Source organism: Anopheles gambiae, chromosome 2, assembly GCF_943734735.2.
Source record: "Anopheles gambiae chromosome 2, idAnoGambNW_F1_1, whole genome shotgun sequence".
Classification (NCBI taxonomy): Eukaryota; Metazoa; Arthropoda; class Insecta; order Diptera; family Culicidae; genus Anopheles; species Anopheles gambiae.
In genome coordinates this window covers 25,876,763-25,898,492 of record NC_064601.1, presented here as the reverse complement: position 1 = coordinate 25,898,492, position 21,730 = coordinate 25,876,763, and the positions used below count along the sequence as shown (strand labels likewise).

Below are 21,730 nucleotides of genomic sequence, written 5' to 3'. Positions count from 1 at the left end.
GTCACTGATCATCTCGGTTGTGTAGGTGAGCTGATTTTAGCTTCGTTTCAGTCATGAGTGTTGGTGACTGAAACAGGCGGCATTTAGCAGCACTGATCACAGCCAGAAAAAATCATGATTATGCTTGCGCCGGCAATAAGCTAAGCTTGTCAGTCAGCGTATCGCGTTGGACTCAAGAATTCGCATGTCGCGTTCGGCATGACATTTTGCAGCACTGTAAATGCAAAACTTTTCAAAGGAGGAATATTCGATGACAAAAAAGGACGGGACAGTTGGTTTCGGAAGTCGCAAAGGGAAACGTCGACATTGGACCCTTTCTCTTACACATCGTTTACTATTCCATTTCCATCTTCCCGGCGATTCGTTACTGTGCTAATAGTGTGTTATTTGTCTGTGTGCTCCGGCACGTGAAGTAATGTAATGAAAGAAACAATTTAAGGAAGGAAAACAACAACTTCTGACGCTATGCGGGCACACAATATAATGCGAGTCTGGAACGTAAATAAATACTAAAACAAAACTATGTACGTCTTTCTCTCCTATCCCCCTCCCCTTACACCGTACCACAGCGGAAGAGAATGTGTAAAACAAAATATAAGGCGAATCTCTCTAACAAATGAAAAACGAAGCCGAAAACTCGACAACCCAAATTGCAAAACCAAACCTGCTACAAACAAAACCAATAGCCCGCCACCTCGCATTAACTAATCGCCGTCGTGCTGAACGTTTGCCTTTGCACCAGCTCCCGAAACACGCCACCCTCGGTCGCGATCAGCTGCGCGTAGTTGCCGTGCTCCACGATCTGCCCATCCCGCAGCACCGCAATGTTGGTCGCGTTGCGGATCGTGCTCAGCCGGTGGGCGATCGTCAGCACGGTCCGGTTCTTGGTCAGCCGCTCGAGCGCGTTCTGTATCAGCTCCTCCGATACCGCGTCCAGTGCGCTGGTCGCCTCATCCAGGATCAGTATTTTGGGGTTCTGCTTGCAAATGGGACACGCGTTGAGCGTTGAGTACGTTGATGGTGGACCTTTTTGCGCTACTTACCCGTATGATTGCCCGCGCGATCGCAACGCGTTGCTTTTGGCCGCCGCTCAGCATCACACCGCGCTGGCCGACGAGGGTATCCAGCCCGTCCGGGAAGTGGCGCACAAACTCGTCCACGTGCGCTTCCCGCACGACCCGCTGGAAGGCGCTTTCGGAGATTTTCTCGCCCATGTTCAACCCGTACAGGATGTTTTCCCGTATGCTGCCGCTGAACAGTACCGGTTCCTGGTGGAGAAGCCGGGGTTGAGTGGGTACAGCCTAGCAGAGTCGTTTTTTTTTTTGCAAGCTATAGCCTACCTGATTAACTGCTCCGATGTGGCGCCGCAGTGAGGAGGGATTTAGGTCGCGCAGATCGGTCCCATCCAGCCGAACGGATCCTTGTGCCGGATCGTAAAGCCTAGGAAGGCGATTTTTGTGTCACATTGGTATTGCATTTCACCCCAAACTGCCCCGTTCCCGTATTACCTTAACATTAACGATGCGATGGTCGATTTGCCGGAGCCGCTGCGTCCCACGACGGCAGTCGAGGTACCCGGTTCGATTGTCAAGTTTACACCGTTCAGAATCGGTGCGTCCGGTCGGGATGGATAGTGGAAGATAACGTCACGGAACTGAATCTGCCCCGCCGGTGGATTGCTCACCTCAATTCCTCCTAATAAGGAGAGCAAAATAATTTTAAATTTACTATACGCCCTTCAATCAACCACCCTGTCGCGAACCTACCATCGATCGGGATTGCATACTTCCGGTCGATGATTTCCCACAGCCTGCTGGCGGAACCGACGCCCTTGTTCAGCTCGGTATAGAAGTTGCTGAGCCCACCGATCGAGATGGCGGTGTAGCCGGCGTACAGTATGAACGAGGTCAGTGCACCGATCGTCATTTCCGCGTTGTTTACCATCGTGCCGCCGTAGTACAGTACCGAGAGGATGATAATGTTGCCCGACAGCCCCGTCTAGAAGGCAGAAATGTAAAATTCAAATTTTGCCACACGAAAAACATCCATTCCATTCTGCCCCCTGCCCTACCATGCCGTAAAATGTCGCGCGTGCTTTCGTCTCCCGGTAGCCAATGTTGAGCGCATCGAGCAGCTGCTCGGAAAACAGCTGCTTCTCGAACCGCTCCTTGCAGAACACCTTCACCGTCTTCACGTTGCCCAACCGTTCCTCGCCGATCTTCATGATCTCCGCGTACTTGTCCATCAGCTCGCGCGTAATGTTGCGCACATAGCGGCCATACACGACGGCACCGCCCGCGACGCACGGCACGATGCACATGCCGACCAGCGCGAGATGGGGCGAGGTGTAGATCATCATGCCCGTGCCGGCCAGTATCATTGCGGTCGAGCGCAACCCGTCCGACAGGTTCATGCTGAGCGAATTGCCCACCAGGTACGTGTCGGAGGACAGCCGATTGACCAGCTCGCCCGTACCCTTCCGGTCGAACCAGCCGGCCTCCTGGTTCAGCATCGAGCTGTACACCTTGGCGCGGATGTTTTTCGTTATTCGAAGTGCTGAAATGAAAAGGAAACATAAATCACAAACCGCTTGGTTCAAGCTGGTCCGCTACGTACAGGCATTGCTGAACAGGTACACCCGGCCAAAGTTGGCCAGTCCGCCGAGCAGGAAGATGCCCCCGAGCAGCAAACAGAACTGGTCCAGCTTCTCCTTCGCCATGCCCGTTTCGGCCGAGCTGGCGTAGATGATGTCCAGAATTTTGCCCAACCCGAACGGTACCGACATGGTGATGGCGGATGAAATTATCAAACAGCCAATGCCACCTAGAGCGAGAAGCCAATAAGAAAAAAAGCGTGTTTTTTTACTGCCACTTATCACAACGCTCTCAGTTTATCAACCTGTAATGTTCCACTGCTCCGATTTCGCAAAGCCCAGCAAACGCTTCACATCGGACGATCGGAGCTGCAGCTTGGCCGGCTGTTTCGCAATCGAGTCCGGCTCCTTGCCGGCAATTGCACCATTTTTGGCGCTCTCTTCCACCTTCCCGCCGTTGCTTGCTAGGTGACGCCTTGGAGATGCTTCGGCCCACAGATTGCCGGCTATCAGCTGTCGATTACGAAATCTGTCTTCTGCAACGCTGTACCGGCTTGTGCTAATGTACGATCGCTTTCCTCCAGCACAGTGGCGCGTGTTTCTGCCGCTGGCTGCCGTCCTTTCCAACCCATTTCTGCTGGCGAGGTGGTGTAGCGGGCGAAAGGTACACGAGCGGATTTTACTTTCACTTCCACGGAGTAAATTTATAAACATAGTAAAACTATGGATTCGTTAAGAATGCAATGAATGGGAAGGGAAGGAGAGCAAACAGAAAAAAACACATGTATAGTTGCGGGTGCAGTTACGGTAGAATTGTTGGGCAAAATGCTGTTGATAGATGGACGGGCTGAAGTTTGAAATTACGAAATTCAACTTACGCTTCCTGCACACGCTTCCCTCAGCAGCACCGCGATCGTCTTGTGCGATTATTATTGTGGTACAAAAATAAAAGAGAAAGTTCCGTCGGGGGGAAATGTTTTGTTTACGTTTCGTTTGCCCATGCGTTGACAGTTGCTGCGAGAGGGATTTTTTTTAAATTGACCGTTTTTTGATTGTTGTAGTGGAGCGAAATTTCACATAAATTTGACAATTTAGAGTGAATTATAGAAAAATATGATTATTTGAAGTTATATAATATATAATAGAGACCAAAATGATAACAAATAACAAATAATATTTAATTTATACGAACCTACCACTGTGCACCGGTGGAATGTCAACACAGCTGTTCATTGTGGGCCTGTACACACCGTCGCGCGCTGATTTCAATTCAATAAAGTTATTGCTAAATAAAATAATTTTTTTGTTGTGATTTTTTAACACGCTGAGATTCACATAAAGAATGTATTTCATACACAGATTAATTATAAGATAATACAAAATGGAAAGCAATCAATTCACGCAATGCGTCACTTTGGTCTAATGTGCTGACGTACAGCCTTCTACAAGGTCGATTGAGTATCCATTTCTCATACCTCGACGGTTTGCCCTAACTTTACTGAATAAGATTGAAACATGCCACGGATGTCCAACCTATCCAAAACTTTTTCCGCTTTCTTCCGCATCTAAAAATTTCCGCTCATCAAAAAATAAAACTAATAAAACCATGTTTTTGTTCGTTTTTACGCTCTTTCTGGTAAACTTCTCACGCTGACATCGAAAATGTCTCAATCGGTGAAGAATATTACATTATCTGTAACGATTATTTGAATACCCTTCCTATCCCAACACATGGATTGAATTTCTGACAAACTTCCCCGACAAAACCACCTCGATCGCAACGACCAGCTAGTCCCACAACCCCAACCGGCACGGCACAACACAGTCCAGATGTTACCAAAACGGCGCCGGTGGTAGTGGTAAAACTTTCCAGCGAAACGCCGCGATACGATGACTTCCGGCTTCCGGCAGTGAACAAAAACCACACCATACCATCGATACGCCCAACCAAGCTGGGAGTTAATTTAAATAAATCGTTTCCAGTTAAACTTTACAGATAAAGCTCATTGCGAATAGCTGTTAGATGATGTGACGCGCGTTGTGTGGTACGCGTTGTACGCGGCCAACTGGTTTCTTTCGCGTAATTTTATTGCATTCATGGTAATTTGTAATAAAATACAATTTACGCAGATACTTTTCTTAACCATAGCTTTATTTCGCTTCAGATATAGTGCTTGAGATGATGCCGGGGCGACTCATATGATCCGATCTCTGACCTTCCGCGGTCGAATTATTTATTCTATTTATCCGCCTAAACCATGCTTCTTCTTACCTACGGTGTTAATTATTACTCTTTCGTACTGTATATGTAAAGATATCTGTGTATGTATATGTATATGGTTTTATATAATTTATCATAAAAAATATGCATTCTTTTCCATTTGTCGTCTTTTAACAACCCTTTTCAAGGGGATGGGGCGGGTGGGGATGATGCTGGTGCTCTTCAGGCTTTTGCGTGTTTTTAAGCGCGTCGAAAACGGTGGCCGCTTTAACCTTCTGCTCAAAAGTTTTATCATTATTAGTAAGCTTTTTAACAATGTGTGTGTTGTGACAAACTATATGCATTGTTGGTTTGCCGCTCGATTAAATAATCATTAAATGGCTTGCATTCCATAATTGCGAAGCACCTTGCGCCTGGGAAAAAGGTCAATTAACGATACCGCGAGTAAGTGGTGCCTAACACCATAAACAAGTACTGAGCGATAAAGCAAAGTAACCCTTGCAAAGTATACAGACAAATCGACAGTGCGCGAGAGAGAGAGAGAGACACGAAGACGGGAAAACACATAGGGAGGAAGCAAGCAAGAGAGCAAGAGATAGATCGTACAGAGAGACAATCAACCAAAATCCGTACTACCACGCTAATGGTCTTGTATAAAATGTGTTTGTGTGTGTATGTGTGTATGTTACAATTCTCAGGATACGATTTATTTCTGTTTTGATTCACCATTATGCATAGCTTGCGATCATAACCTAACTAACTAACTAACTTAGCGGCTATCTAAATAATCGTGATAAGATAGCGTTGAAATATAATACAGGTAGACGTAACAGAAACCGTTCGGCAATGTGCGTGCGTGAGTATGTGTAAGTGTATCTGAAGTGTGTGTGTCTTTGACTGTATGTAGTTGTTTGAGAAATGAACTAAAACAATAGTTCCACACAATTCTCCCTCGTTTTGCTCATTCTACTTCTCAATTGAATTCTCATTTACCTTCTCACCTGAGCACGATCGCCACGAACGGTTTGCACAAGAAGAACACACACATTTTAACAGCTTCTGGGTGCTCACTTCAGCAGTAGCTGAACCAAAACTAAAAAGCGAAATATGTATGTATTTTATGGGGAGAGGGTCCAACCAAACCGGCGTGTGTGTGTGTGGACAGGTCCTAAACTAACTTCTATTCACTGCTACTACTAGTATCGAGAATTAACGGAGCGAATGCCCTGCTGCGTGTCGTGATCGCGACACCTGCCATACTTCATTCCGTACTAAATAGTAATAAATTAAACCGTACCACAAACTGTTTGTCCCCCTAAATCTCACTAATCGTAATTAATATCTCTCTTTCTCTCTCGCTCTTGTTTTTCTTCTCGTAAATGAAGGGATTAAATCGATGCAAACAGATATTTATAGGAGAGCATATTACACGATGATAATCAGGATGATGGAAAGGTGTAATGGAAAGCGACTCCCACATTTACACGCAATTATCGTGCAGCCTTAAGCCTTGGCCTGTGTGTATATCGTTCGCCTCCCAGCGCGCACTATGGAATGTATGACTTGAGAGGGTCGTTATCGATTGTGTGTATTAGAGTGGCTTAAGCGTGTGGCAAAAGACTAAGCTTAGGATATGATCGATATGTTTTCTCATTTTTTGCATCTACTATGTATGTGTTTTGTGTGTGTGTGTTTCCCTGTACTCGATGCCACTACTGCCCTGCTGTAGTATTCATTTTCCTTCATTCAGTATTCATTTTCCATAGCAAACAGTAGTTCGAGTGCATTGAATTGAAGAAGAAAAGCATGAATTATGAAAAAAGGTATTAATGACTAGAGGGGAGTATGAAAGAAGAATTCATAAGGACTGTATAAAGCGGTGGTAGTACGGGATTAGCGAGCTTATTCAATATACACGCTGTACACTGTAAGCTCCTCAGTAAGAATCATTAACCTGCAATTCCTTTTCAAATCAAGAACGAAGCACTCTCGCTTCTCCATCACCACATCACCGTGTCGTGTGTGGTTGTTGGCATCAATTCGAGGCCGTGTTTTTTGCTTGCCTTCTACTACTACTACTACTACTACTACTCCGCGGGGCTCGTATGCTTTTAGGCAGTTTTGTAAGGTAATAAGGTTGTCGCTAGAGGTCGCTAGTGTTTTCTGTTTCCTCAGGATTAAATAAGCCGTCGTGATCCTTCCTGTATCCTTTCTTCCTGCGCTACTCCCTAACTACACTATCCAACGAGAAGGGGGGGAGTACTGAGTTCTATGTCTCTTAATCCTTTAAATTCTATCTGATTTTTTGTTTGTTCTCTCGCTCGCTCTACAACATACCACGGGCGCGGGAGTCGTTTAAGCTACATAGCTCAGAGGGGAGGATACTAGACCGAGAATGATAGAGCAATTGGTGCTGGAGTTTGCTGAATTTCCAACTGTTCGGTTCGCTCGTTTTGTTTTGTTTTGCTTTCTTCCTTCACGTGTTTAGGCACTGTTTTGGTCCTCATGCGAGGAAACGCGCGACATTGATCTTTGTTTCTGTTGTGGTATCACAGTTAACGATTTTGGTATCTTCGACAGCAGCTGGGCGGGCGAACTGTTGTCCAGCAGCGAGGAGGAGCCCCCGCCGTTCGCGGCCGTCGCGATGGCCACAAACTCCTGCAGCTGTGCCTGCGTCACCTTGTTGCCGTCCTTGAACAGGTGCTCGAACGGATTCAGCACCGCCGCAGTCGCCGCCGACGCGCTGCTGCTGCTGCTGCTGGTGGTGGTGGTGAGGAGTGAGGTGGGCTGCCCGAGCACAAGCGACGTCGCCGCGGGCGCTGGTCGATGCGAGGGCGATGACGTCTGTGTCATCGCTGCGTTCACTTCGCTAAACAGCGCGGCGACGGAGGAGACGGGCAACGACCCTGCCGAGGAGGTCGCGAACAGGGAGGGTAGAGAGAGGGTGTTGGCCGACATCAGCATCGGATAGACGGTGGTACTGTTCGGCAGGGAGAGCGGCTTCATCGAGGGCGGGACGGTCGCCGTCGCACTGCTACTACTACTACTACTGCTCTTGGCAAGGCTGTTGTTGTTGACCGTCGTCGTCATGGTTACCGTGAGGCTGCTGTTTTTCTGCACATTACCCATCTTGTTCGCCCCGCTGCTACCGCTGAGGATCGGGATGAGCGAGTTCTGCTCGAGCAGCTGGTTCGGTAGTTGGACCACTTTGGCGGAGGAAGCGACGGATACGGCCACACTGTTGGCGGACCCGTTGTTGTTCTCCACCGACCCCGCGGTGGAGGCCAGCCGTAGGGCGGGTGGTGGTGGTAGCGTGGTTGCCGCCGCCGACGGCTGCTTGTTCGGTTGCGGCAGCTGCGACTGGCGCTTGTTGGCCACCGTCTGCTGCTGCTGCTGCTGCTGCTGCATCATGTTCTGTTGCTGCTGGAGCAGCTTTTCCCGCCGCAGGATGCACATGCGGTTGTAGTCCTCGATCGAGATGTGGTAGGGCTTGCCGCCGGACATTACCTGCACCAGCTTGGGCAGGGTGCGCCCGTCCGCCGTCTGGTAGAGCGGGCCCGTTTTCAAGCTTTCCGACACACCGGGCGCGATGGGCAGGAGGGTTGGCCGCCAGGGACGCGTGGACGATTCGCGCCGCTCCGCTTCGGTCAGCTGCTCGGGCATCTGGATGATTTCGCGCGCCGTCGTAGTGGCGCTTGCATTCGCCGAGCCGGTCGTCCCGGTGCTAGAGGGGCCCGTCGGTGTGTTCGCCGTGGTGGCCGTTGCACCGGCAGTTGGCGATTTCTTGGCGAGAAGCGTCGCGGCGGCGGCGGTGACGGCATCGACGGCCGCAACACTTTGCAGCAGCGATTGCTGCGGTTGCTGCAACAGCGACAACTGTTTCTGGGCAGTGGCGGTAGCGACTGCTGGTGGGCTGCCGACTGTTGCCGACTGTGCTGCCGCCGGTGGAATGGTGGTGATGGTGACGCTCGCCTTGCGGTTGCTGATGCTGATCAGCTCCGGCGGGGAGGACAAGGGTGCCTTGGGTTCGTCCAGTCTGACTACCTTAGTGGAGCCGCCGCCCACGGTCGAGGAGCTGTTCAGTGGCGAGGTAATTGCACTGGCCCCACCGGACGTCCTGCCACCACTCTCAATCGACAGCTTGCGTTTGAGGCTTTGCTTCGTCGCACCCTGGTCGCCACTGTTCGCCAGGTGGAGATTGTTCGATTTCAGCAAGCTCACCGGAGCCGGCGGCGATACCGGCGTAATTTCAGCCGACGAGGAACCACCGCCCGCCGACGTCCGCGGCCGAACCTTGTTCGCCGGCACGATCGTAATGGTGGCGCTGCTAAACTGCTGGAAGATGTGGCTCGTCTTGTCCGCGGCCACGGTCGGCGCTGTGGCCGCCGGCGTCAGCGAGGCAAGGGCGGGCGGTGAGGACGGCACCACCGACGGCACGTTATCGTACGAGCGTAACCGGTTCTGGACCGCTTCCGAGTAGGTGGTGGCACTGGTTTTGGCCTGCGGCGACAGCACCAGATCGCCGTTGCGGAAGTACTTCTCGAGCAGGAGCAGATGGCGCAGGAAGCTCGACTGGTTGCCGTACGGCTTCTGCAGCTCCTCCCAGAGCGCCCGTGTACTGTCGTCGTACTGTATCGTGGACTGCACCTTCGTCCAGCCCTCCGGCGTGCGCATCGACGACGAGCTGAACGGAATGTTCACGTGCACGCCCAGCTCCTCCTCGCCCGGGAACAGCTCGCGCATCGAGATGTTGGGATTCGACTTGAGCACCTGCGTCATGTCGATGTTATCGTCACGCGACTGCTGCTGCTGCTGTTGGTGCAGCGCGGAGAGGGATTTCGACGTCGGGATGATGCTGATTTCTTCCAGCTCGCTCATCTGCGTCGCACCGTTGCTTTCCACGATGGTCACGTCGGGCGACTTTCTGCTGCTGACGCGCCGTCTCACAGAGACGGAACTATCGCCGATCGAAAATATGTCACCCAACGTTTGATAACGCGCCGGTAGTGGATGCTGCTGGCTCTGTGATTCTGTGATGGTAGTCTCTTCAACTTCTTCATCCTCTGCCTCTTCCTCCTCTTCATCGCCGTCCGAAATTACAATGTCCGTGACAGGCATCGGTTGGCGCTGTCTAGGGACTGCTGCTGGTGCTACTGCTGTAACCGTTACTGCCGCTTCAGCCTGCTGCTCTCTCTGCTCTTCCGCCGCCCGCTGACGACACAACAATCTGCAACAGGAAACAAATGAGTTACACACACACGAAAGTTGCAGCAAGAAATTGTTCTTTGAACAATGGAGACGCCCGGTCATTCATTCTAAAGCAATTCAGAAAAGGAGGAAACGGTCCCCCTAGCTAGGGTTTTGAAATTCGTTTCCGTACACTCAATTACGAGCGTGTGTGAGTTTTAAACAAAAGGATGTCTCCATCCACCCACTATGGGTGACAGGCGGGATCAAATAGTTCGGAAAAGTGTCATACACGACACGGACACACGTTTCATCCGGGCGGAAACGACGGAGCTAATGACCGGTCGAAACATTTCCCCCTTTTTCACACACACACACACACACGTACGCATTCATTCATTCACACCTATTCACGGTACACATACTTACCTTCGATTGTAGTCGTTCACAAACTGAGCCTTTTTCGTTTTCGTTTCCGGGGGCTTAATCAATAAATTAGCATAATATTTACATAATTTACACACGACCAACTCCGAGCTGCTCAGCCTCATTGAAATCCCCTGCTCCTGGATCAGGCGCTCCAGCTGTGGTACGTTCTGTTGGCGAGAGAAAGGAGAAGCCGACACACGGGATGGTTAGAATTTGCTACACATACGTTACGATGGTAAAAAGGGGATGGGAAGGAAGTATGTTTCCCTGCTACGACGTTCCAGGGTGTTCACATTCTTGTGCCGTCATTGGTGGGAGGTCACGGGCCTGTTTCGTTGCCACATTCCACGGCAAACGCAAGACGCTAGAGAGTAAAACCCCCAAAACCGCACACATTGGTAAAGATGCACTCCTTTGGGGGCTTTAATGGAGCAAAGTGGGGTTCTTCTTCGTGCAAGCCACAAATCCTTGCCAGTAGGTGCTCACTACCCCCCACGGTACTCGTGTAGTGCCCCGCTCTCTCCCCTAGGTCTTTACATTCGAACAAAGCAGGCTCGCTCACTCGCTCGACACCGGAACGCGAGCAAAGTTTGGCCAAAATTTATTGCCATTTATTTCCGGACGGCACAACAAACACACAAGGGGAAGAATGTCAACCCCTCCTTCGCCCTCGCGGTAATACTTACATTGTAGAGATGGTACACATGGTTCCTCTGCAGCGGTTTCGTGCACATGGCGCAGATCATCAGGTGGCTAATCTGCTCGTAGTGCTTGTTGCAGATGGAGATGTATTCGGCCGTCGCCTTCGCCGCCTGCTCGAGATTGATGTCCAGCTGTTTGCCAATTTTGCGCTTCATCTTCACCATCCACTTGCGGCGGAGCGATTGCATCGCGTGCGCGGTACACTGCCGCACGGCACAGATTTCGCGCGCCTTCCCGCCCGCCGTCGGCCCGTCCTCCATTGCGGTGGCCGGCTGCTCGGTCGCGATGCTCGTCGAACCGTCCTTGTTCGTGGTGACCTTAAGTACGAGCGGCGATACGGTCGATTGCGTTGCGGTGCTGTTGTTGTTGGTCGTCGAGGTGGAGGTAGTGCTGCTGCTGCTACTGCTCGCTGCACCGGTCGACGCGCTCGTCTGCGATACGGTGGACGATTTCTTCTTCTGCGGCGGGCAGTTGGCTTTGCGATCGACGTGCCGGTAGCAGGCATCACACAGACAGCTGTCAAGTGTGATCTTGGGCAGGGTAGCTATGGTAACCGGGAAGCGCCGCGAAAGAGACAAAGCAACATGTTAGCACAATATGAGCGCAGAGCAAATTCACATCAAAGCAGGCGCACACCACTTACCGAGAAGAATCCGCTGCTGCCGCTCGGTCGATTTGATGGCGGCCACGTGGCACGGTGTGTCGTACAGACCGAACTTGCCACCGCAGTAGGAACACTGGTCCCGGCACAGCCGCTCCGGGTGCACATTGAACGAGGAAGCTTTCTCCGGGATGACCAGCGACTTCTGGCTCACCTCTTTGGAGGAAACGCTTTCGCCGACCGCTTCTGTGAGGTTTACGCCGTCTGTGGAGAGAGAGAGAAAGGTAATTGATTTCATACAAATTAGATCCAACGCTAATAGAGCGACATTTGAAACGTTTTTGCAGCAATTTGATATTTAATTACGTGCTTTTTTTTTGAATAAAAATGAGGACTAATCTGTCTGGAGTGCACCTCTTTCCCGCACCGAAGCACTTGGCACTTTGCAACGGTTGAAAAGGTGTCATTCTCAGCAGCGTAACAAAACAATCAACAAACCTTGCCACCGTTCCAGTACTAATATACATAAATTCGCACTTACAGCCACCGTCTACCCTTCCCTCATCCGTTTTACTTTTGTCAACATTTACTTTCAAGCACCGGGAAGGATACTCCGATGAGCGAAATGAGCACAGCAAAATGGCAAACCGTTACCCTCATTAGAATTCACCGTCTCCCTTTTTTTAGGGGTAGACATTAACGTTGTCCCTTGCTTCGACCGACGCTCCGTGGACAGAAATGTTTAAATACTCGTCTACCACCACCACCATCATCGCTCTTCTATCTACAAATCCCTCCACGATTGGTACTCCATGCTGTCATCAGAAATCGATCAGAAGCGAAAGAAGAAGGTCAGCGCGTTTTAATATCCTACAAAATTCAATATTTTGATAGGAAACAAAGCGCTTCCGATGGCAAAAAATGACCCTTCACCCATTCCCTGTGCCGTCCAAATCGGCTGCACAAACGGCAAAGGATAGAGATGATTTACAAATCCGATCAACAGTGTCGACATTTGGCGCTCCAGCTCCAATGTCCTCCTCCACAACCCAAAACATGCCTTTACCGTACTGTCGCAAGTGGAAAGAGGAGGGAAAAGGTTTCGATTTGCTTTCCTTCCACTAAAACAAACGGCACTTGAATTCGCCACAAGAAAGGAGGGGGGGGGGGGGCTTTTGCTTGGAGGGTAGTTGAGAGTCGACGACAAATTTCCCATTGTGTCCGCTTCACAGACGGAAATATTAAAGAGCCACGACGACACGAAGCAGGGAAGGAACGACGATTGTTGTTGTCTCAAGACGATCCCTTCGCTTCACGCCGACCGTCTCTATTTGCCCGTCAATGTTCATCATATTACAAAACCAACCGAAGCTGCTGCTGCCACCACTGCCGGATGATATCGAGCCGGCATTGTCTTCTGTATCCTCCCAACACCCATCAAAAAACCGTCTGGTTTGTCGCTTTGAAAATAAAAAGCAATATCTTTCTCTTCAATTGCCGCGCCGCCAGCAGACGGTCCTTACCTACACCCTCTCTGCCTGACTTGTGGCAAAAGGGAATTAGGCGAGCGATTTGGAGTTTTTTGTGCACTTCCTTCGTCTTTGTTTGTTTGCTATCTTAAAAAAGGCAAGGCATTCTTCCTAAGAAGCGTGTCCTGCCAAAACCGTTAAGCGATGGTTTAATTACATTACACCATGCTTCGTGCGAATGGCAGCGCAGAACAGTGCCGTCTCATCGTGTTTTATGACAACAATTTTAATTATTATCGCTAAATTCACACCCAAAACCGCTGTCGTCCCCCGTTTGCCATTTGCCAAGCCAATTGAGCGCCGATGAAGAGCAATCGTGTGTCTGTGAAGTAAAACTTAATCCCCTCCCCCCCCCCCCCCCCCCCCTAATCAACATCTTTTAATAATGTAAAGCAGTTCAAATTAATTGACACGCGTTGAGGATGGCTCGGAAGTCGCGTAGTCGTACTCGGAAGGAATTTGGCCCGATTTTTACACTGAATTGATGGGATAATTTAGCAGATTACACATTCATAAAACAATCGCTCACAGTGGCTTGGCTTGTGCATTGTGCAAGGCAAGGTACACATGCGATGATACATCACCGGCGGTAAAGTACCATGCGTCTCCATTTGGGGACAGTAACGTTCAACAGTCTGTGGGCACTTTCAATTGTTCTGTCACCTTTCGCATTAAATCCCACAATCCTTCCTTATCTAATGCTTAATTCTGCTCTTTCTTGTACTCGGCAAAAAGAAACACTATTCAACTCATTCATTCATAATCAACATGAAGGTGTAGGGATTATAAAAGAATTAGAAAAGCGGGCCATCATAGTTGCACCACCCCTCCCACCAGCTCGTTACTACTTTTAACCCCTCTTAATCCGATAGATGATACTGGTGTCCGCTTGCTCTATTGTGATTTCAACCAACAGGGACCTGCACGAAGACTCTGCCATGTCTGAGTCAGAAGTTAAAGGATAACGCAGAACAATCACCAGAAACTCTCTAAAACCAGCGACTTGTTGATGCAGTTTGTATGTGTGGTGGCACAACTTGGGTGTTGATGTGATGCACAGCAAATCCTATCCAAACATTTTCCTTTCACCGTTGACCGTTGGTTGATGGAACTAATCTCGGAGTCTTGGCAGCAAAAAACAAAAGAAAACATTGCTATGGGGGAAGTGAAAACAAGCACGGGGATTGTGTTCCTGCCCCCTTTTTGGAGGCAAATTTCCATGGGTTGCGCCTTTTGCCCTCCACAAGCACCTTCATACACACGGGCCATGTCTGACACTAAATGGGAGTAGTAAAAGGACGCTGATTGTTTTTTATGTGCTAATAGATTCAACTCCCTCCTCCCACTAACGACACAATTCAATGTCGCTTTCGAGAAAACAATCAAAACGCCAAGCTTGGTTCGAACGGCACTATCAATTTCGTCCACTATTTACACGCTGAGCTAAGCACAAAACTCTCCCGACTTTGGCCCTTATGGATGGACAGTCCATGGGGGGTTTGTTAACACGCCTCCGCCATCATCATTGCAGTGTATAGAGCAAACCACCTACCGGTAGTGTGGGAGCGGCTGTGCGCCTTCCTACCGCCTGCAGCGTCCCGGTGCGAATGGCCATCGGATGAGTTGGACGAGTGATGATCCAGCTACGGGGGGAAGGAAGGAAAAGCAAAAAATCAATTACAACATTACAACGTGCAACAGGTAGCAAGGTAGTAGTAGTAGTAGTAGAATGTTCTAGGTGAACGGGGAGGGAATTTACAGGGTTTTCCAGGAGTTCTCATAGCTGTGGAACACTTTATTGACTCTTTCTTATGTGAAATGAACCTAATGTAATGGGAGTTGGACTCTATAGAACCCTTGTTGGACAAATCCAATTGGAATTCAAGTGCAATTTCCATCAACAGTAGTTCTTCCTATAAGAAAGAGTCAAGGAAGTGTCCCACAACTATGAGAAGCCCTGGAAAACCCTGTAGAGGGAAGCGGAAAAGAGCAAAAGGTGTGTGCAACCGAAACCATCTCGTTGTTGATGATACAATCGATTGTTTTTTTTGGTCCGAGGAAGGATGGAAACGGGGAAAAGGACGGGAAGCGCTCGTTAGCTTAATCCAGGAAGAGGGGAAACATCACAAACGACTACAAGAAGGAGAAGAGAGACTCGTGTGACCCCATCCTTTCGGCGACGCAGACGTTTGCCGCCCCAGATGCGCCGCGTTCTTCTTCGCCTAGAAGAAAATGGACCTCCATTAACACTAATCCTGCCGCTCAGCCTGCATCCTGGCGAAAGGGCAGTAGAGTGGAACAGACAGGATGGGTGTTTGGGGGGTTCGACTACATTTCTCTACTTCTACGGGTGTGTTCTACGGGTTCAAAGCGGTTGTTGTTGTTGCTCACCTCGTTACTGTGCACGGTGTAGAACGTGTTGTCGCCGTTGTTGCCCGTGTCCGTTGCGTAGCCGCTCCCATTGCTCGACACGCTGCCCGACCCGTTCGACGACTCCCGGCCACCGCCCTTGCCCTTGCCCTTCTGGAACGTCATCTTCAGTGGCATGCGTTGCTGCTTTCGCTTCTCACCCCGCGAGCCACTGCCACTGCCGCTGCCACCCTTCAGTACGGTCGTTTTCATCGACACCGTGTACTCGTCCTTGGAGCTGCGGGTTGATTTATTGCCCGCACGACCACTACCACCGCCGGAGTGGGCGGTGCCGGCAGCCAGCCAACCATCGCTCCCCTTACCGGCCGTTCCCTGGCTGCTGCTGTTGCCACCTGTCGTCCCACCGTCCTGTGCGCCACCGTCCGCCGAAGACGATGGCTTCTGTTCGGCACGGCGCTGCTTCTCTTCGTCGGCCGCCCGTATCGTTAGCAGGCCGAGGTTAAGCAAGTGGGACGCTTTTGCAGCATCATCCGACTCGTCCGGCGGCGGCGTCGTCGTGGTGGTGGACGCAGCATCCTTGCCGGTGGCGGGTGGCGGAGAAGGCGACCCATTGCTCGTCCCTTGCTTGAGTACGGTCAGCGGCGACGACGACTTGTTGCTGCTATCCTTTCGCTCCGCCACCGCCGACAGAGAAGCGGCCGCATTTTCGCCCTTGGAAGCGGTGCGCAACCGTGACTCGGCAGTATCGGCCAGCGAGGGTGCGGCGGCCGCCGCCCCACCTTCCTTGGCGGGCTTTTCCTCCTTCGAAAGCAGCACAACGGCTGGCGGTGGACCTCCGTCCGCCTTGATCGGCAGTATTTCTAGCTCGCATTTCTTCGGCACGATGGCCGCCTCCTCCTTCTCGTCGGACGACCCATCGTCCTTCTTGCTGGTGAGCGCGATCGTGATCGCTGGCAGATTTAGTCCGCCGAGCGCAAGCAGTGCCGGCACCGGCGCCGTGTCAGTCTTGTGTTCCTGCTCGTCCTGCGGGCCGCCGCTGCCGGAAGCCGGAGATGGCTGCTCCTCCTCGTGCCCATTTTCTAGCACCTGCTGCTGGTGCTGCTGTTGCTGCTGCTGCTCCTCCTTCAGCCTCCGTTCGGCTTCGAGCCGTTCCGCGCGCTGCTTCTCCTCCCGCACCTTCTCCTCGACGCGCAGCTTCTCCTGACGGAGCTTCTCTTCGCGCGTCTTCTCGTCCTCCTTGCTTTTCTCCTTGGTCGTGCGCGTTTTCGGCTTGCTCTCCTTGCCGGTGGCAGGTGACAGTGTGCCCGCGGTGGAAGCAGTGGCGGCGGCGACTGGCGTGGACGACGACTTGGATGCCGTCTTCGGGGTCGCGCCGGTGGATGGCCGCTGCTGACCTCCTGTCCGTGATGATTGTTGATTGGGAGTTGATTGGTCGCCGGTGGTTGTTCCGTTGCTGTCACCGTTCGCTTTGCACGGCACGGAAGCAACGGGAACCGGCGAGGAAGCATCGTCTGTCGGTGTTTTGGAGGTGGTGCTGCTAGAGGAAACCTCTCCGTCGCTAGGGGCAACCACCGCACCACCAGCCGATGACGCCCGTGACGCTCCTGCCTCCTCATCTACCGCACTTCCTGCCGAATCGGGGCGGCGGTTTGATTCCTGCGCCTCGTTTGCGTCCTTTGCCGGAACGTGGTCAGTCTTGGACGAAGTATCACCGTCGCCCTTCGCTTCCTCCAGCACCACCGCAGCAACATCCTCCTCTGGTTCTTCTTTAATCTTTACACACTCCATCACTTCCTCCTCCGTAATGTCCATCTTTTCCTCCACCGGCAGCTCCTTGCCAATCTCCTCTTCCTCCTCTTCATCCTGCTCCATCGGTTCCTCCTCTACCTTCACACCCTCAATCGTTATTTCCCTATCCTCGCCCACACTTGCCGTGTCCTCCTGCACCTCCTGCTTCACCTTTTGCACTGTCTCCACTCCCTCCCCCGCTTCGTGCGCAACTGTCTCCTCCTCCTCCACCTCCTGATCGGCGTCCTTTGTCGCACTACCACCAACACCACCTTCCTCACCGTTATCACTAGCAGCGTTATCGCCCACCGTTTCGCTTTTGGCATTGTCCTCCGCATCGTCACTAACCTTGTCGCACCGGAAGCGTCCCTGCACGATTTCGCCCAGCTTCGGGTCCTTCTCGATGCCGAGATTGTTCTCCAGGAAGGCCGGCTCACTGTAGCACTCCTTCACGCTCTGCTCCGACACGCCCTCGCTGACCAGCTCGCCCGGGCTGAGCGACGGATCCTTGCCACTGCCGCCAGCGCTGCCACCGCCGATCCCCACCACACTGCCCAGCTCCACCTCCTCGCTGGCCGTGCCGCTCGCCCCAGCGATCACCCCCCCACTGCTCACACCGCCCAAACTGCTGACCGTCGTCCCGTCGCTGTGCAGCGGCTCGCAGGCAACACCACCGTCCACCGTCGCCACCGTCGTGTCGATGGTGAGCGGTGCATCGACCGAAACGGCAGCCGTCGAACTGTCCTGCTCGGACCCCTCGACCGTCAACGATTCCAGCGATTCCGCCGGCTCGAGCTTGATCTCCACCGTGCCGCTGCCGCCCCCGACCGATTTGCCCCGCGCCGGCGGCGCTAGCTCCTCCCGGGCCGTGCTTTTCCGCTGCCGCATACTGCGCCGCAACGTTCCCTTCTCGACGACCGGGGACGCAGCGCCGCCGCCCGCCGCCTTGCGCTCATTGAACGCTTCCGCCATCTTGTCCAGCATTTTGCTGCGCGATTCGTAGTCGAGCAGCTCGCGCTTCATCTCGGCCACCGTCTGTTCCGCGCCGTCCTCCGTCAGGACGGAGCCGGACCGGCGCCGTTCCATCGATGCGCTGTCGGGCGATTTGTTGCTGCTCCCTGCAGCTTCCTGCTGCTTCAGCACGACTTTGCGCTTCGCCACCGGGCTGTCCGAGTTGCGCGGCTTGCCGTTGCGCAGGCTGGGCGTCGTGGCAGCCGTCGCCTCCTCCTCCTTCTCTTTCGAGTCGGCCAGCACGTCCTTCACCGTGGCGGCGGCACCGCGCGTACCGGTCGACTTGGCGGCCGTCACCAGCTGGCGACGGGCCTCCACCTTCCGGCCCAACATTGGCTTGCCGATGATCTTCTTGCCCTTGCGCTTGAGCAGGCCGGCACGCTTCAGGGTTACTACACGCTTCTTCTTGCTTTGGGCAGTGGCTGCCGGTTTGGAGCTTGTTGTTGTTGCTGTTGTTGCGGTTGTTGTAGCAGTTGCGGCCGCACGCCGTGCCCCGATTGCGGGCGATTTTGTTAGATCCTTTGACGCACCACCGGGCCCAGCTGTCGTCGTCGTCGTCGTTGCCGTGGTATCATCCTTGGCCGCCGGCGACTCTCTACCGGCCGAATCTTCCCGCAGCAGTGCACTGCCGCCGCGCGTCGTGCGGGACGGTGTGGTGGTGGTGGTGGCGGCGACTGCGATCGATTCGATTCCTGCCAACTCGTCTACCGCTCCCTCATCGGCACCGCCGCCCTGCTGGAGCAACTGTTGCTTCGACTTGAGCCGGCTCAACGAACCGCGGGTGGAGGAGGTGTTGGTGCTGCCGCTTCCACCACTACTACTACTACCACCGCCAGCAGCGGCCACCGTACTCGCTACTGCCGCCGCTTTCCGCGTGGAGGTCGGTGTCGTGGGGGCAGAATCGTTTCCACTTGCGGCACCGGTGGAGGAAGAGCTGATGGCGAGGGCGCTAATGTTGCCGCTGCTGCCACTGTTGGCGCTGCCGAGCGAAGGCGTGGGAGAGTCTGCGGTCACCGAGCGGGCCTTCTTGTCGCGGGTTGCCATAGCGTTGTTGTGTGCTGTTGTGTGCAGCCGTCCCCCGCGCACCCCAACACCATTCAACGGTGCCCGGTGCCGTGTGGGGTGGTGGTGTGGCGATCGGTAGTTAGTTCACTACCCCCACCGCAGGCGCGCAAATTATGCGCAGGGATGTGTGTCGCGTTTACTGCGCCACACGTGCTTTTGCTCCTGTAACGGAAAGAAGAGAAAAGGTTGATTAGAGAATTTAGTTTAAGGTGTGTTAATTTACGAAATCGAAATTTATTCTTTATTATGATATTTTTCGTTATTTTTAAAGCTTTTTTTTGATGATGTCAAAACCAAAGTCTTATAGGATTTGTTTTTACTATAGGACGTTTAAGGGTAAAATCTAACACTAGTTGCATTTTAGTTGCATCGAGCCTAAGCGATGCCTTATCCATCTTTCAGCTATGAACTTTCTAATCGTCGCCCAACCCCTAACGCAAGAAGGAAAGTCTCAGTGTGGCCCAAGCATTGGCAGAGCATAAATTCGATTAGATAACGATAAACGGCACTCAAATCGACAGGCCACTGCACACCTCCACCACCTCCTTCCTCAACATCATCCTTTCCTTAGCATAACCAAGGTGACAAAACTATGATTTGCGGATAAGCCCCTCTTTACACACCGTCGTTCATGCGTATACGCACACACACACATAGCTGATGCGCAGCCATGAAAATTGACACACACACACATGCACACAGTAATGAGTGATCGCGAAACGGTACCGAAAGGGCATTAAATATCTTAGGCACGTACACCACACACAAAATGTAGTGCAAAAAGTAAATAGATACAGCGAGAAAGTTGCTGCACTGACATGGGCCCCTTAGGGAGGGAGGTAGCACTGAAGGTAGTCGTTTTTTTTTAGACGAAAGAGCCAGCATGTACATAAAATTAGCAGCTTTTACCAACAAAACAAAAAAAAAACAAACAAATAAAAATCAATATTAAGTTGGTGTTTAAGTCAGTCGTTGTCGCCGTCGCGCAGGATAACGTAATCGACACACACGACACACGACACACGGCACTGTTCGGCTGGCTGGTTAGCGGATGACGATGATGATGATGATGATGATGGAGTGCGCATTACTACGTTTATAACTCCGGCGCGATGGGCTTGCCCGTCTTACCGAAATCCCACAGAAATCCTCTTCAAGGGCACAATCACAACAAACAAACAAACAATCGCTTCACCCACCTCCGAACCACCCTTCCTCCCACGCCCCTAAAAAGTGCAACAATTTTCGGAAGGGGTAAGGGTGGGGGGGATCGCTTTGCAAAGCCAAGTGTGTGCGTGAGTGCACTTTTAAAGGGAAATAAAAGGATAAACGGGGCATCGGGCTCAGCACACCCTCCTGCTTTTGTCCTTCTTACCCCGTGCGAGTGCGTGAGGTTCACATACACACATACACACACACACATCCAAACAGTGCGCTGTCACTTTGGCAGCAACAGTGCTGCTGCTGCTGCTGCTGGTGTGTTTTGCCTGTTGCACCCTGCTGCTCGCACGTACACACACACACACACGCACACTGGGCGTTTGTTGTCACGGCAGGGCTCACGACAGCAGCAGCACCACACAATCAGGAGGTACCTCCCAAATAGAAGGAGGACGGGGGGCGTATGATGATCGTGATAAAAACATTCAAATTGCAATTCACACATACACCACTTACTCGGACACACTCAAACACACTGATGGTGTGCACCATACGTGCAGCAAGCAATGCAATCACGCATATCCCCGGTACGTGTGCGCGCGTGTGCCTGCTCTCTCACACACGTCGGTAGGCTTCGGGCAAGCGATGCGGACGAGCGTTTGCTGTGAACTGAGTATTGAACCTGCTCTTCTACCCGTGTACAGCAGCCGTGCAGCTTCTCTCCTGCGCGCGGCCACACACAAACACACAAACGCACGCGAGCACACACACACACCCTTTCTATCGCTGCTTCATCGCACCCTCTCTCTCACTCGCTGCAAAATCACACGCACACACACACGCTTGAAAAGCCACCGTCGCACACATCAAGCAGGCGACTTCGAAGCTTAGGCTTGGGCGAAAATCTCTTCCCGTTTGCCACACTACTCTCTCTTTCCCTTCGCGGCACACAAACGCACCCGAAAACACTGTCAGAAAAACTGTCAACATGATACGGCTCTGTGTGTGTGTATTGGTTTCGCTCTATCTATACCACACAGTTCGCCCTTATGCGCGCAGCTTACTTGCAATTG

The 21,730-nt window shown here is 52.1% G+C and overlaps 2 protein-coding genes across 8 annotated transcripts in view; both read right to left on the bottom strand.

Moving 5' to 3' along the window:
- Positions 1–314: 314 nt before the first annotated feature.
- Positions 315–3,704, bottom strand: LOC1273250 (ATP-binding cassette sub-family B member 10, mitochondrial). The gene is made up of 9 exons (XM_312209.5): positions 3,472–3,704; positions 2,899–3,314; positions 2,617–2,823; positions 2,072–2,556; positions 1,767–1,998; positions 1,509–1,695; positions 1,341–1,440; positions 1,044–1,268; positions 315–976 (listed from the first exon to the last, which is right to left on the bottom strand). Exons 2-9 carry the CDS (start codon positions 3,305–3,307, stop codon positions 701–703), a joined length of 2,121 nt encoding a protein of 706 aa, XP_312209.4. The 5' UTR covers positions 3,308–3,314; positions 3,472–3,704; the 3' UTR covers positions 315–700.
- A 1,020-nt stretch (positions 3,705–4,724) lies between these two features.
- Positions 4,725–21,730, bottom strand: part of LOC5667736 (platelet binding protein GspB) — a 39,761-nt gene continuing 22,755 nt past the window's right edge. For 4 of the 7 annotated variants that reach the window (XM_061663484.1, XM_061663481.1, XM_061663483.1 and 1 more), the window contains exons 3-8: positions 15,654–19,658; positions 14,815–14,905; positions 11,776–11,997; positions 11,117–11,676; positions 10,431–10,597; positions 4,725–10,041 (exon numbers count right to left, since the gene is read on the bottom strand). In XM_061663484.1, coding sequence (XP_061519468.1) covers positions 7,299–10,041; positions 10,431–10,597; positions 11,117–11,676; positions 11,776–11,997; positions 14,815–14,905; positions 15,654–19,475 — 7,605 coding nt within the window. In that variant the 5' untranslated portion in view covers positions 19,476–19,658 and the 3' untranslated portion in view covers positions 4,725–7,298. Of the gene's footprint in view, positions 10,042–10,430; positions 10,598–11,116; positions 11,677–11,775; positions 11,998–14,814; positions 14,906–15,653; positions 19,659–20,871; positions 21,583–21,730 lie in introns of those variants that run through there. The other 3 variants (XM_061663487.1, XM_061663486.1, XM_061663482.1) reach the window with 3 other exon arrangements.

Coding starts and splice junctions, on each gene's coding strand:
- LOC1273250 (XM_312209.5), bottom strand. CDS start 3,307: ATGTTTATAAATTTACTCCGTGGAAGTGAAAGTAAAATCCGCTCGTGT. Junction 1,999..2,071: donor GCGCGACATTTTACGGCATG/GTAGGGCAGGGG, acceptor TCTGCCTTCTAG/ACGGGGCTGTCGGGCAACAT. Junction 977..1,043: donor TCGCGCGGGCAATCATACGG/GTAAGTAGCGCA, acceptor ATTTGCAAGCAG/AACCCCAAAATACTGATCCT.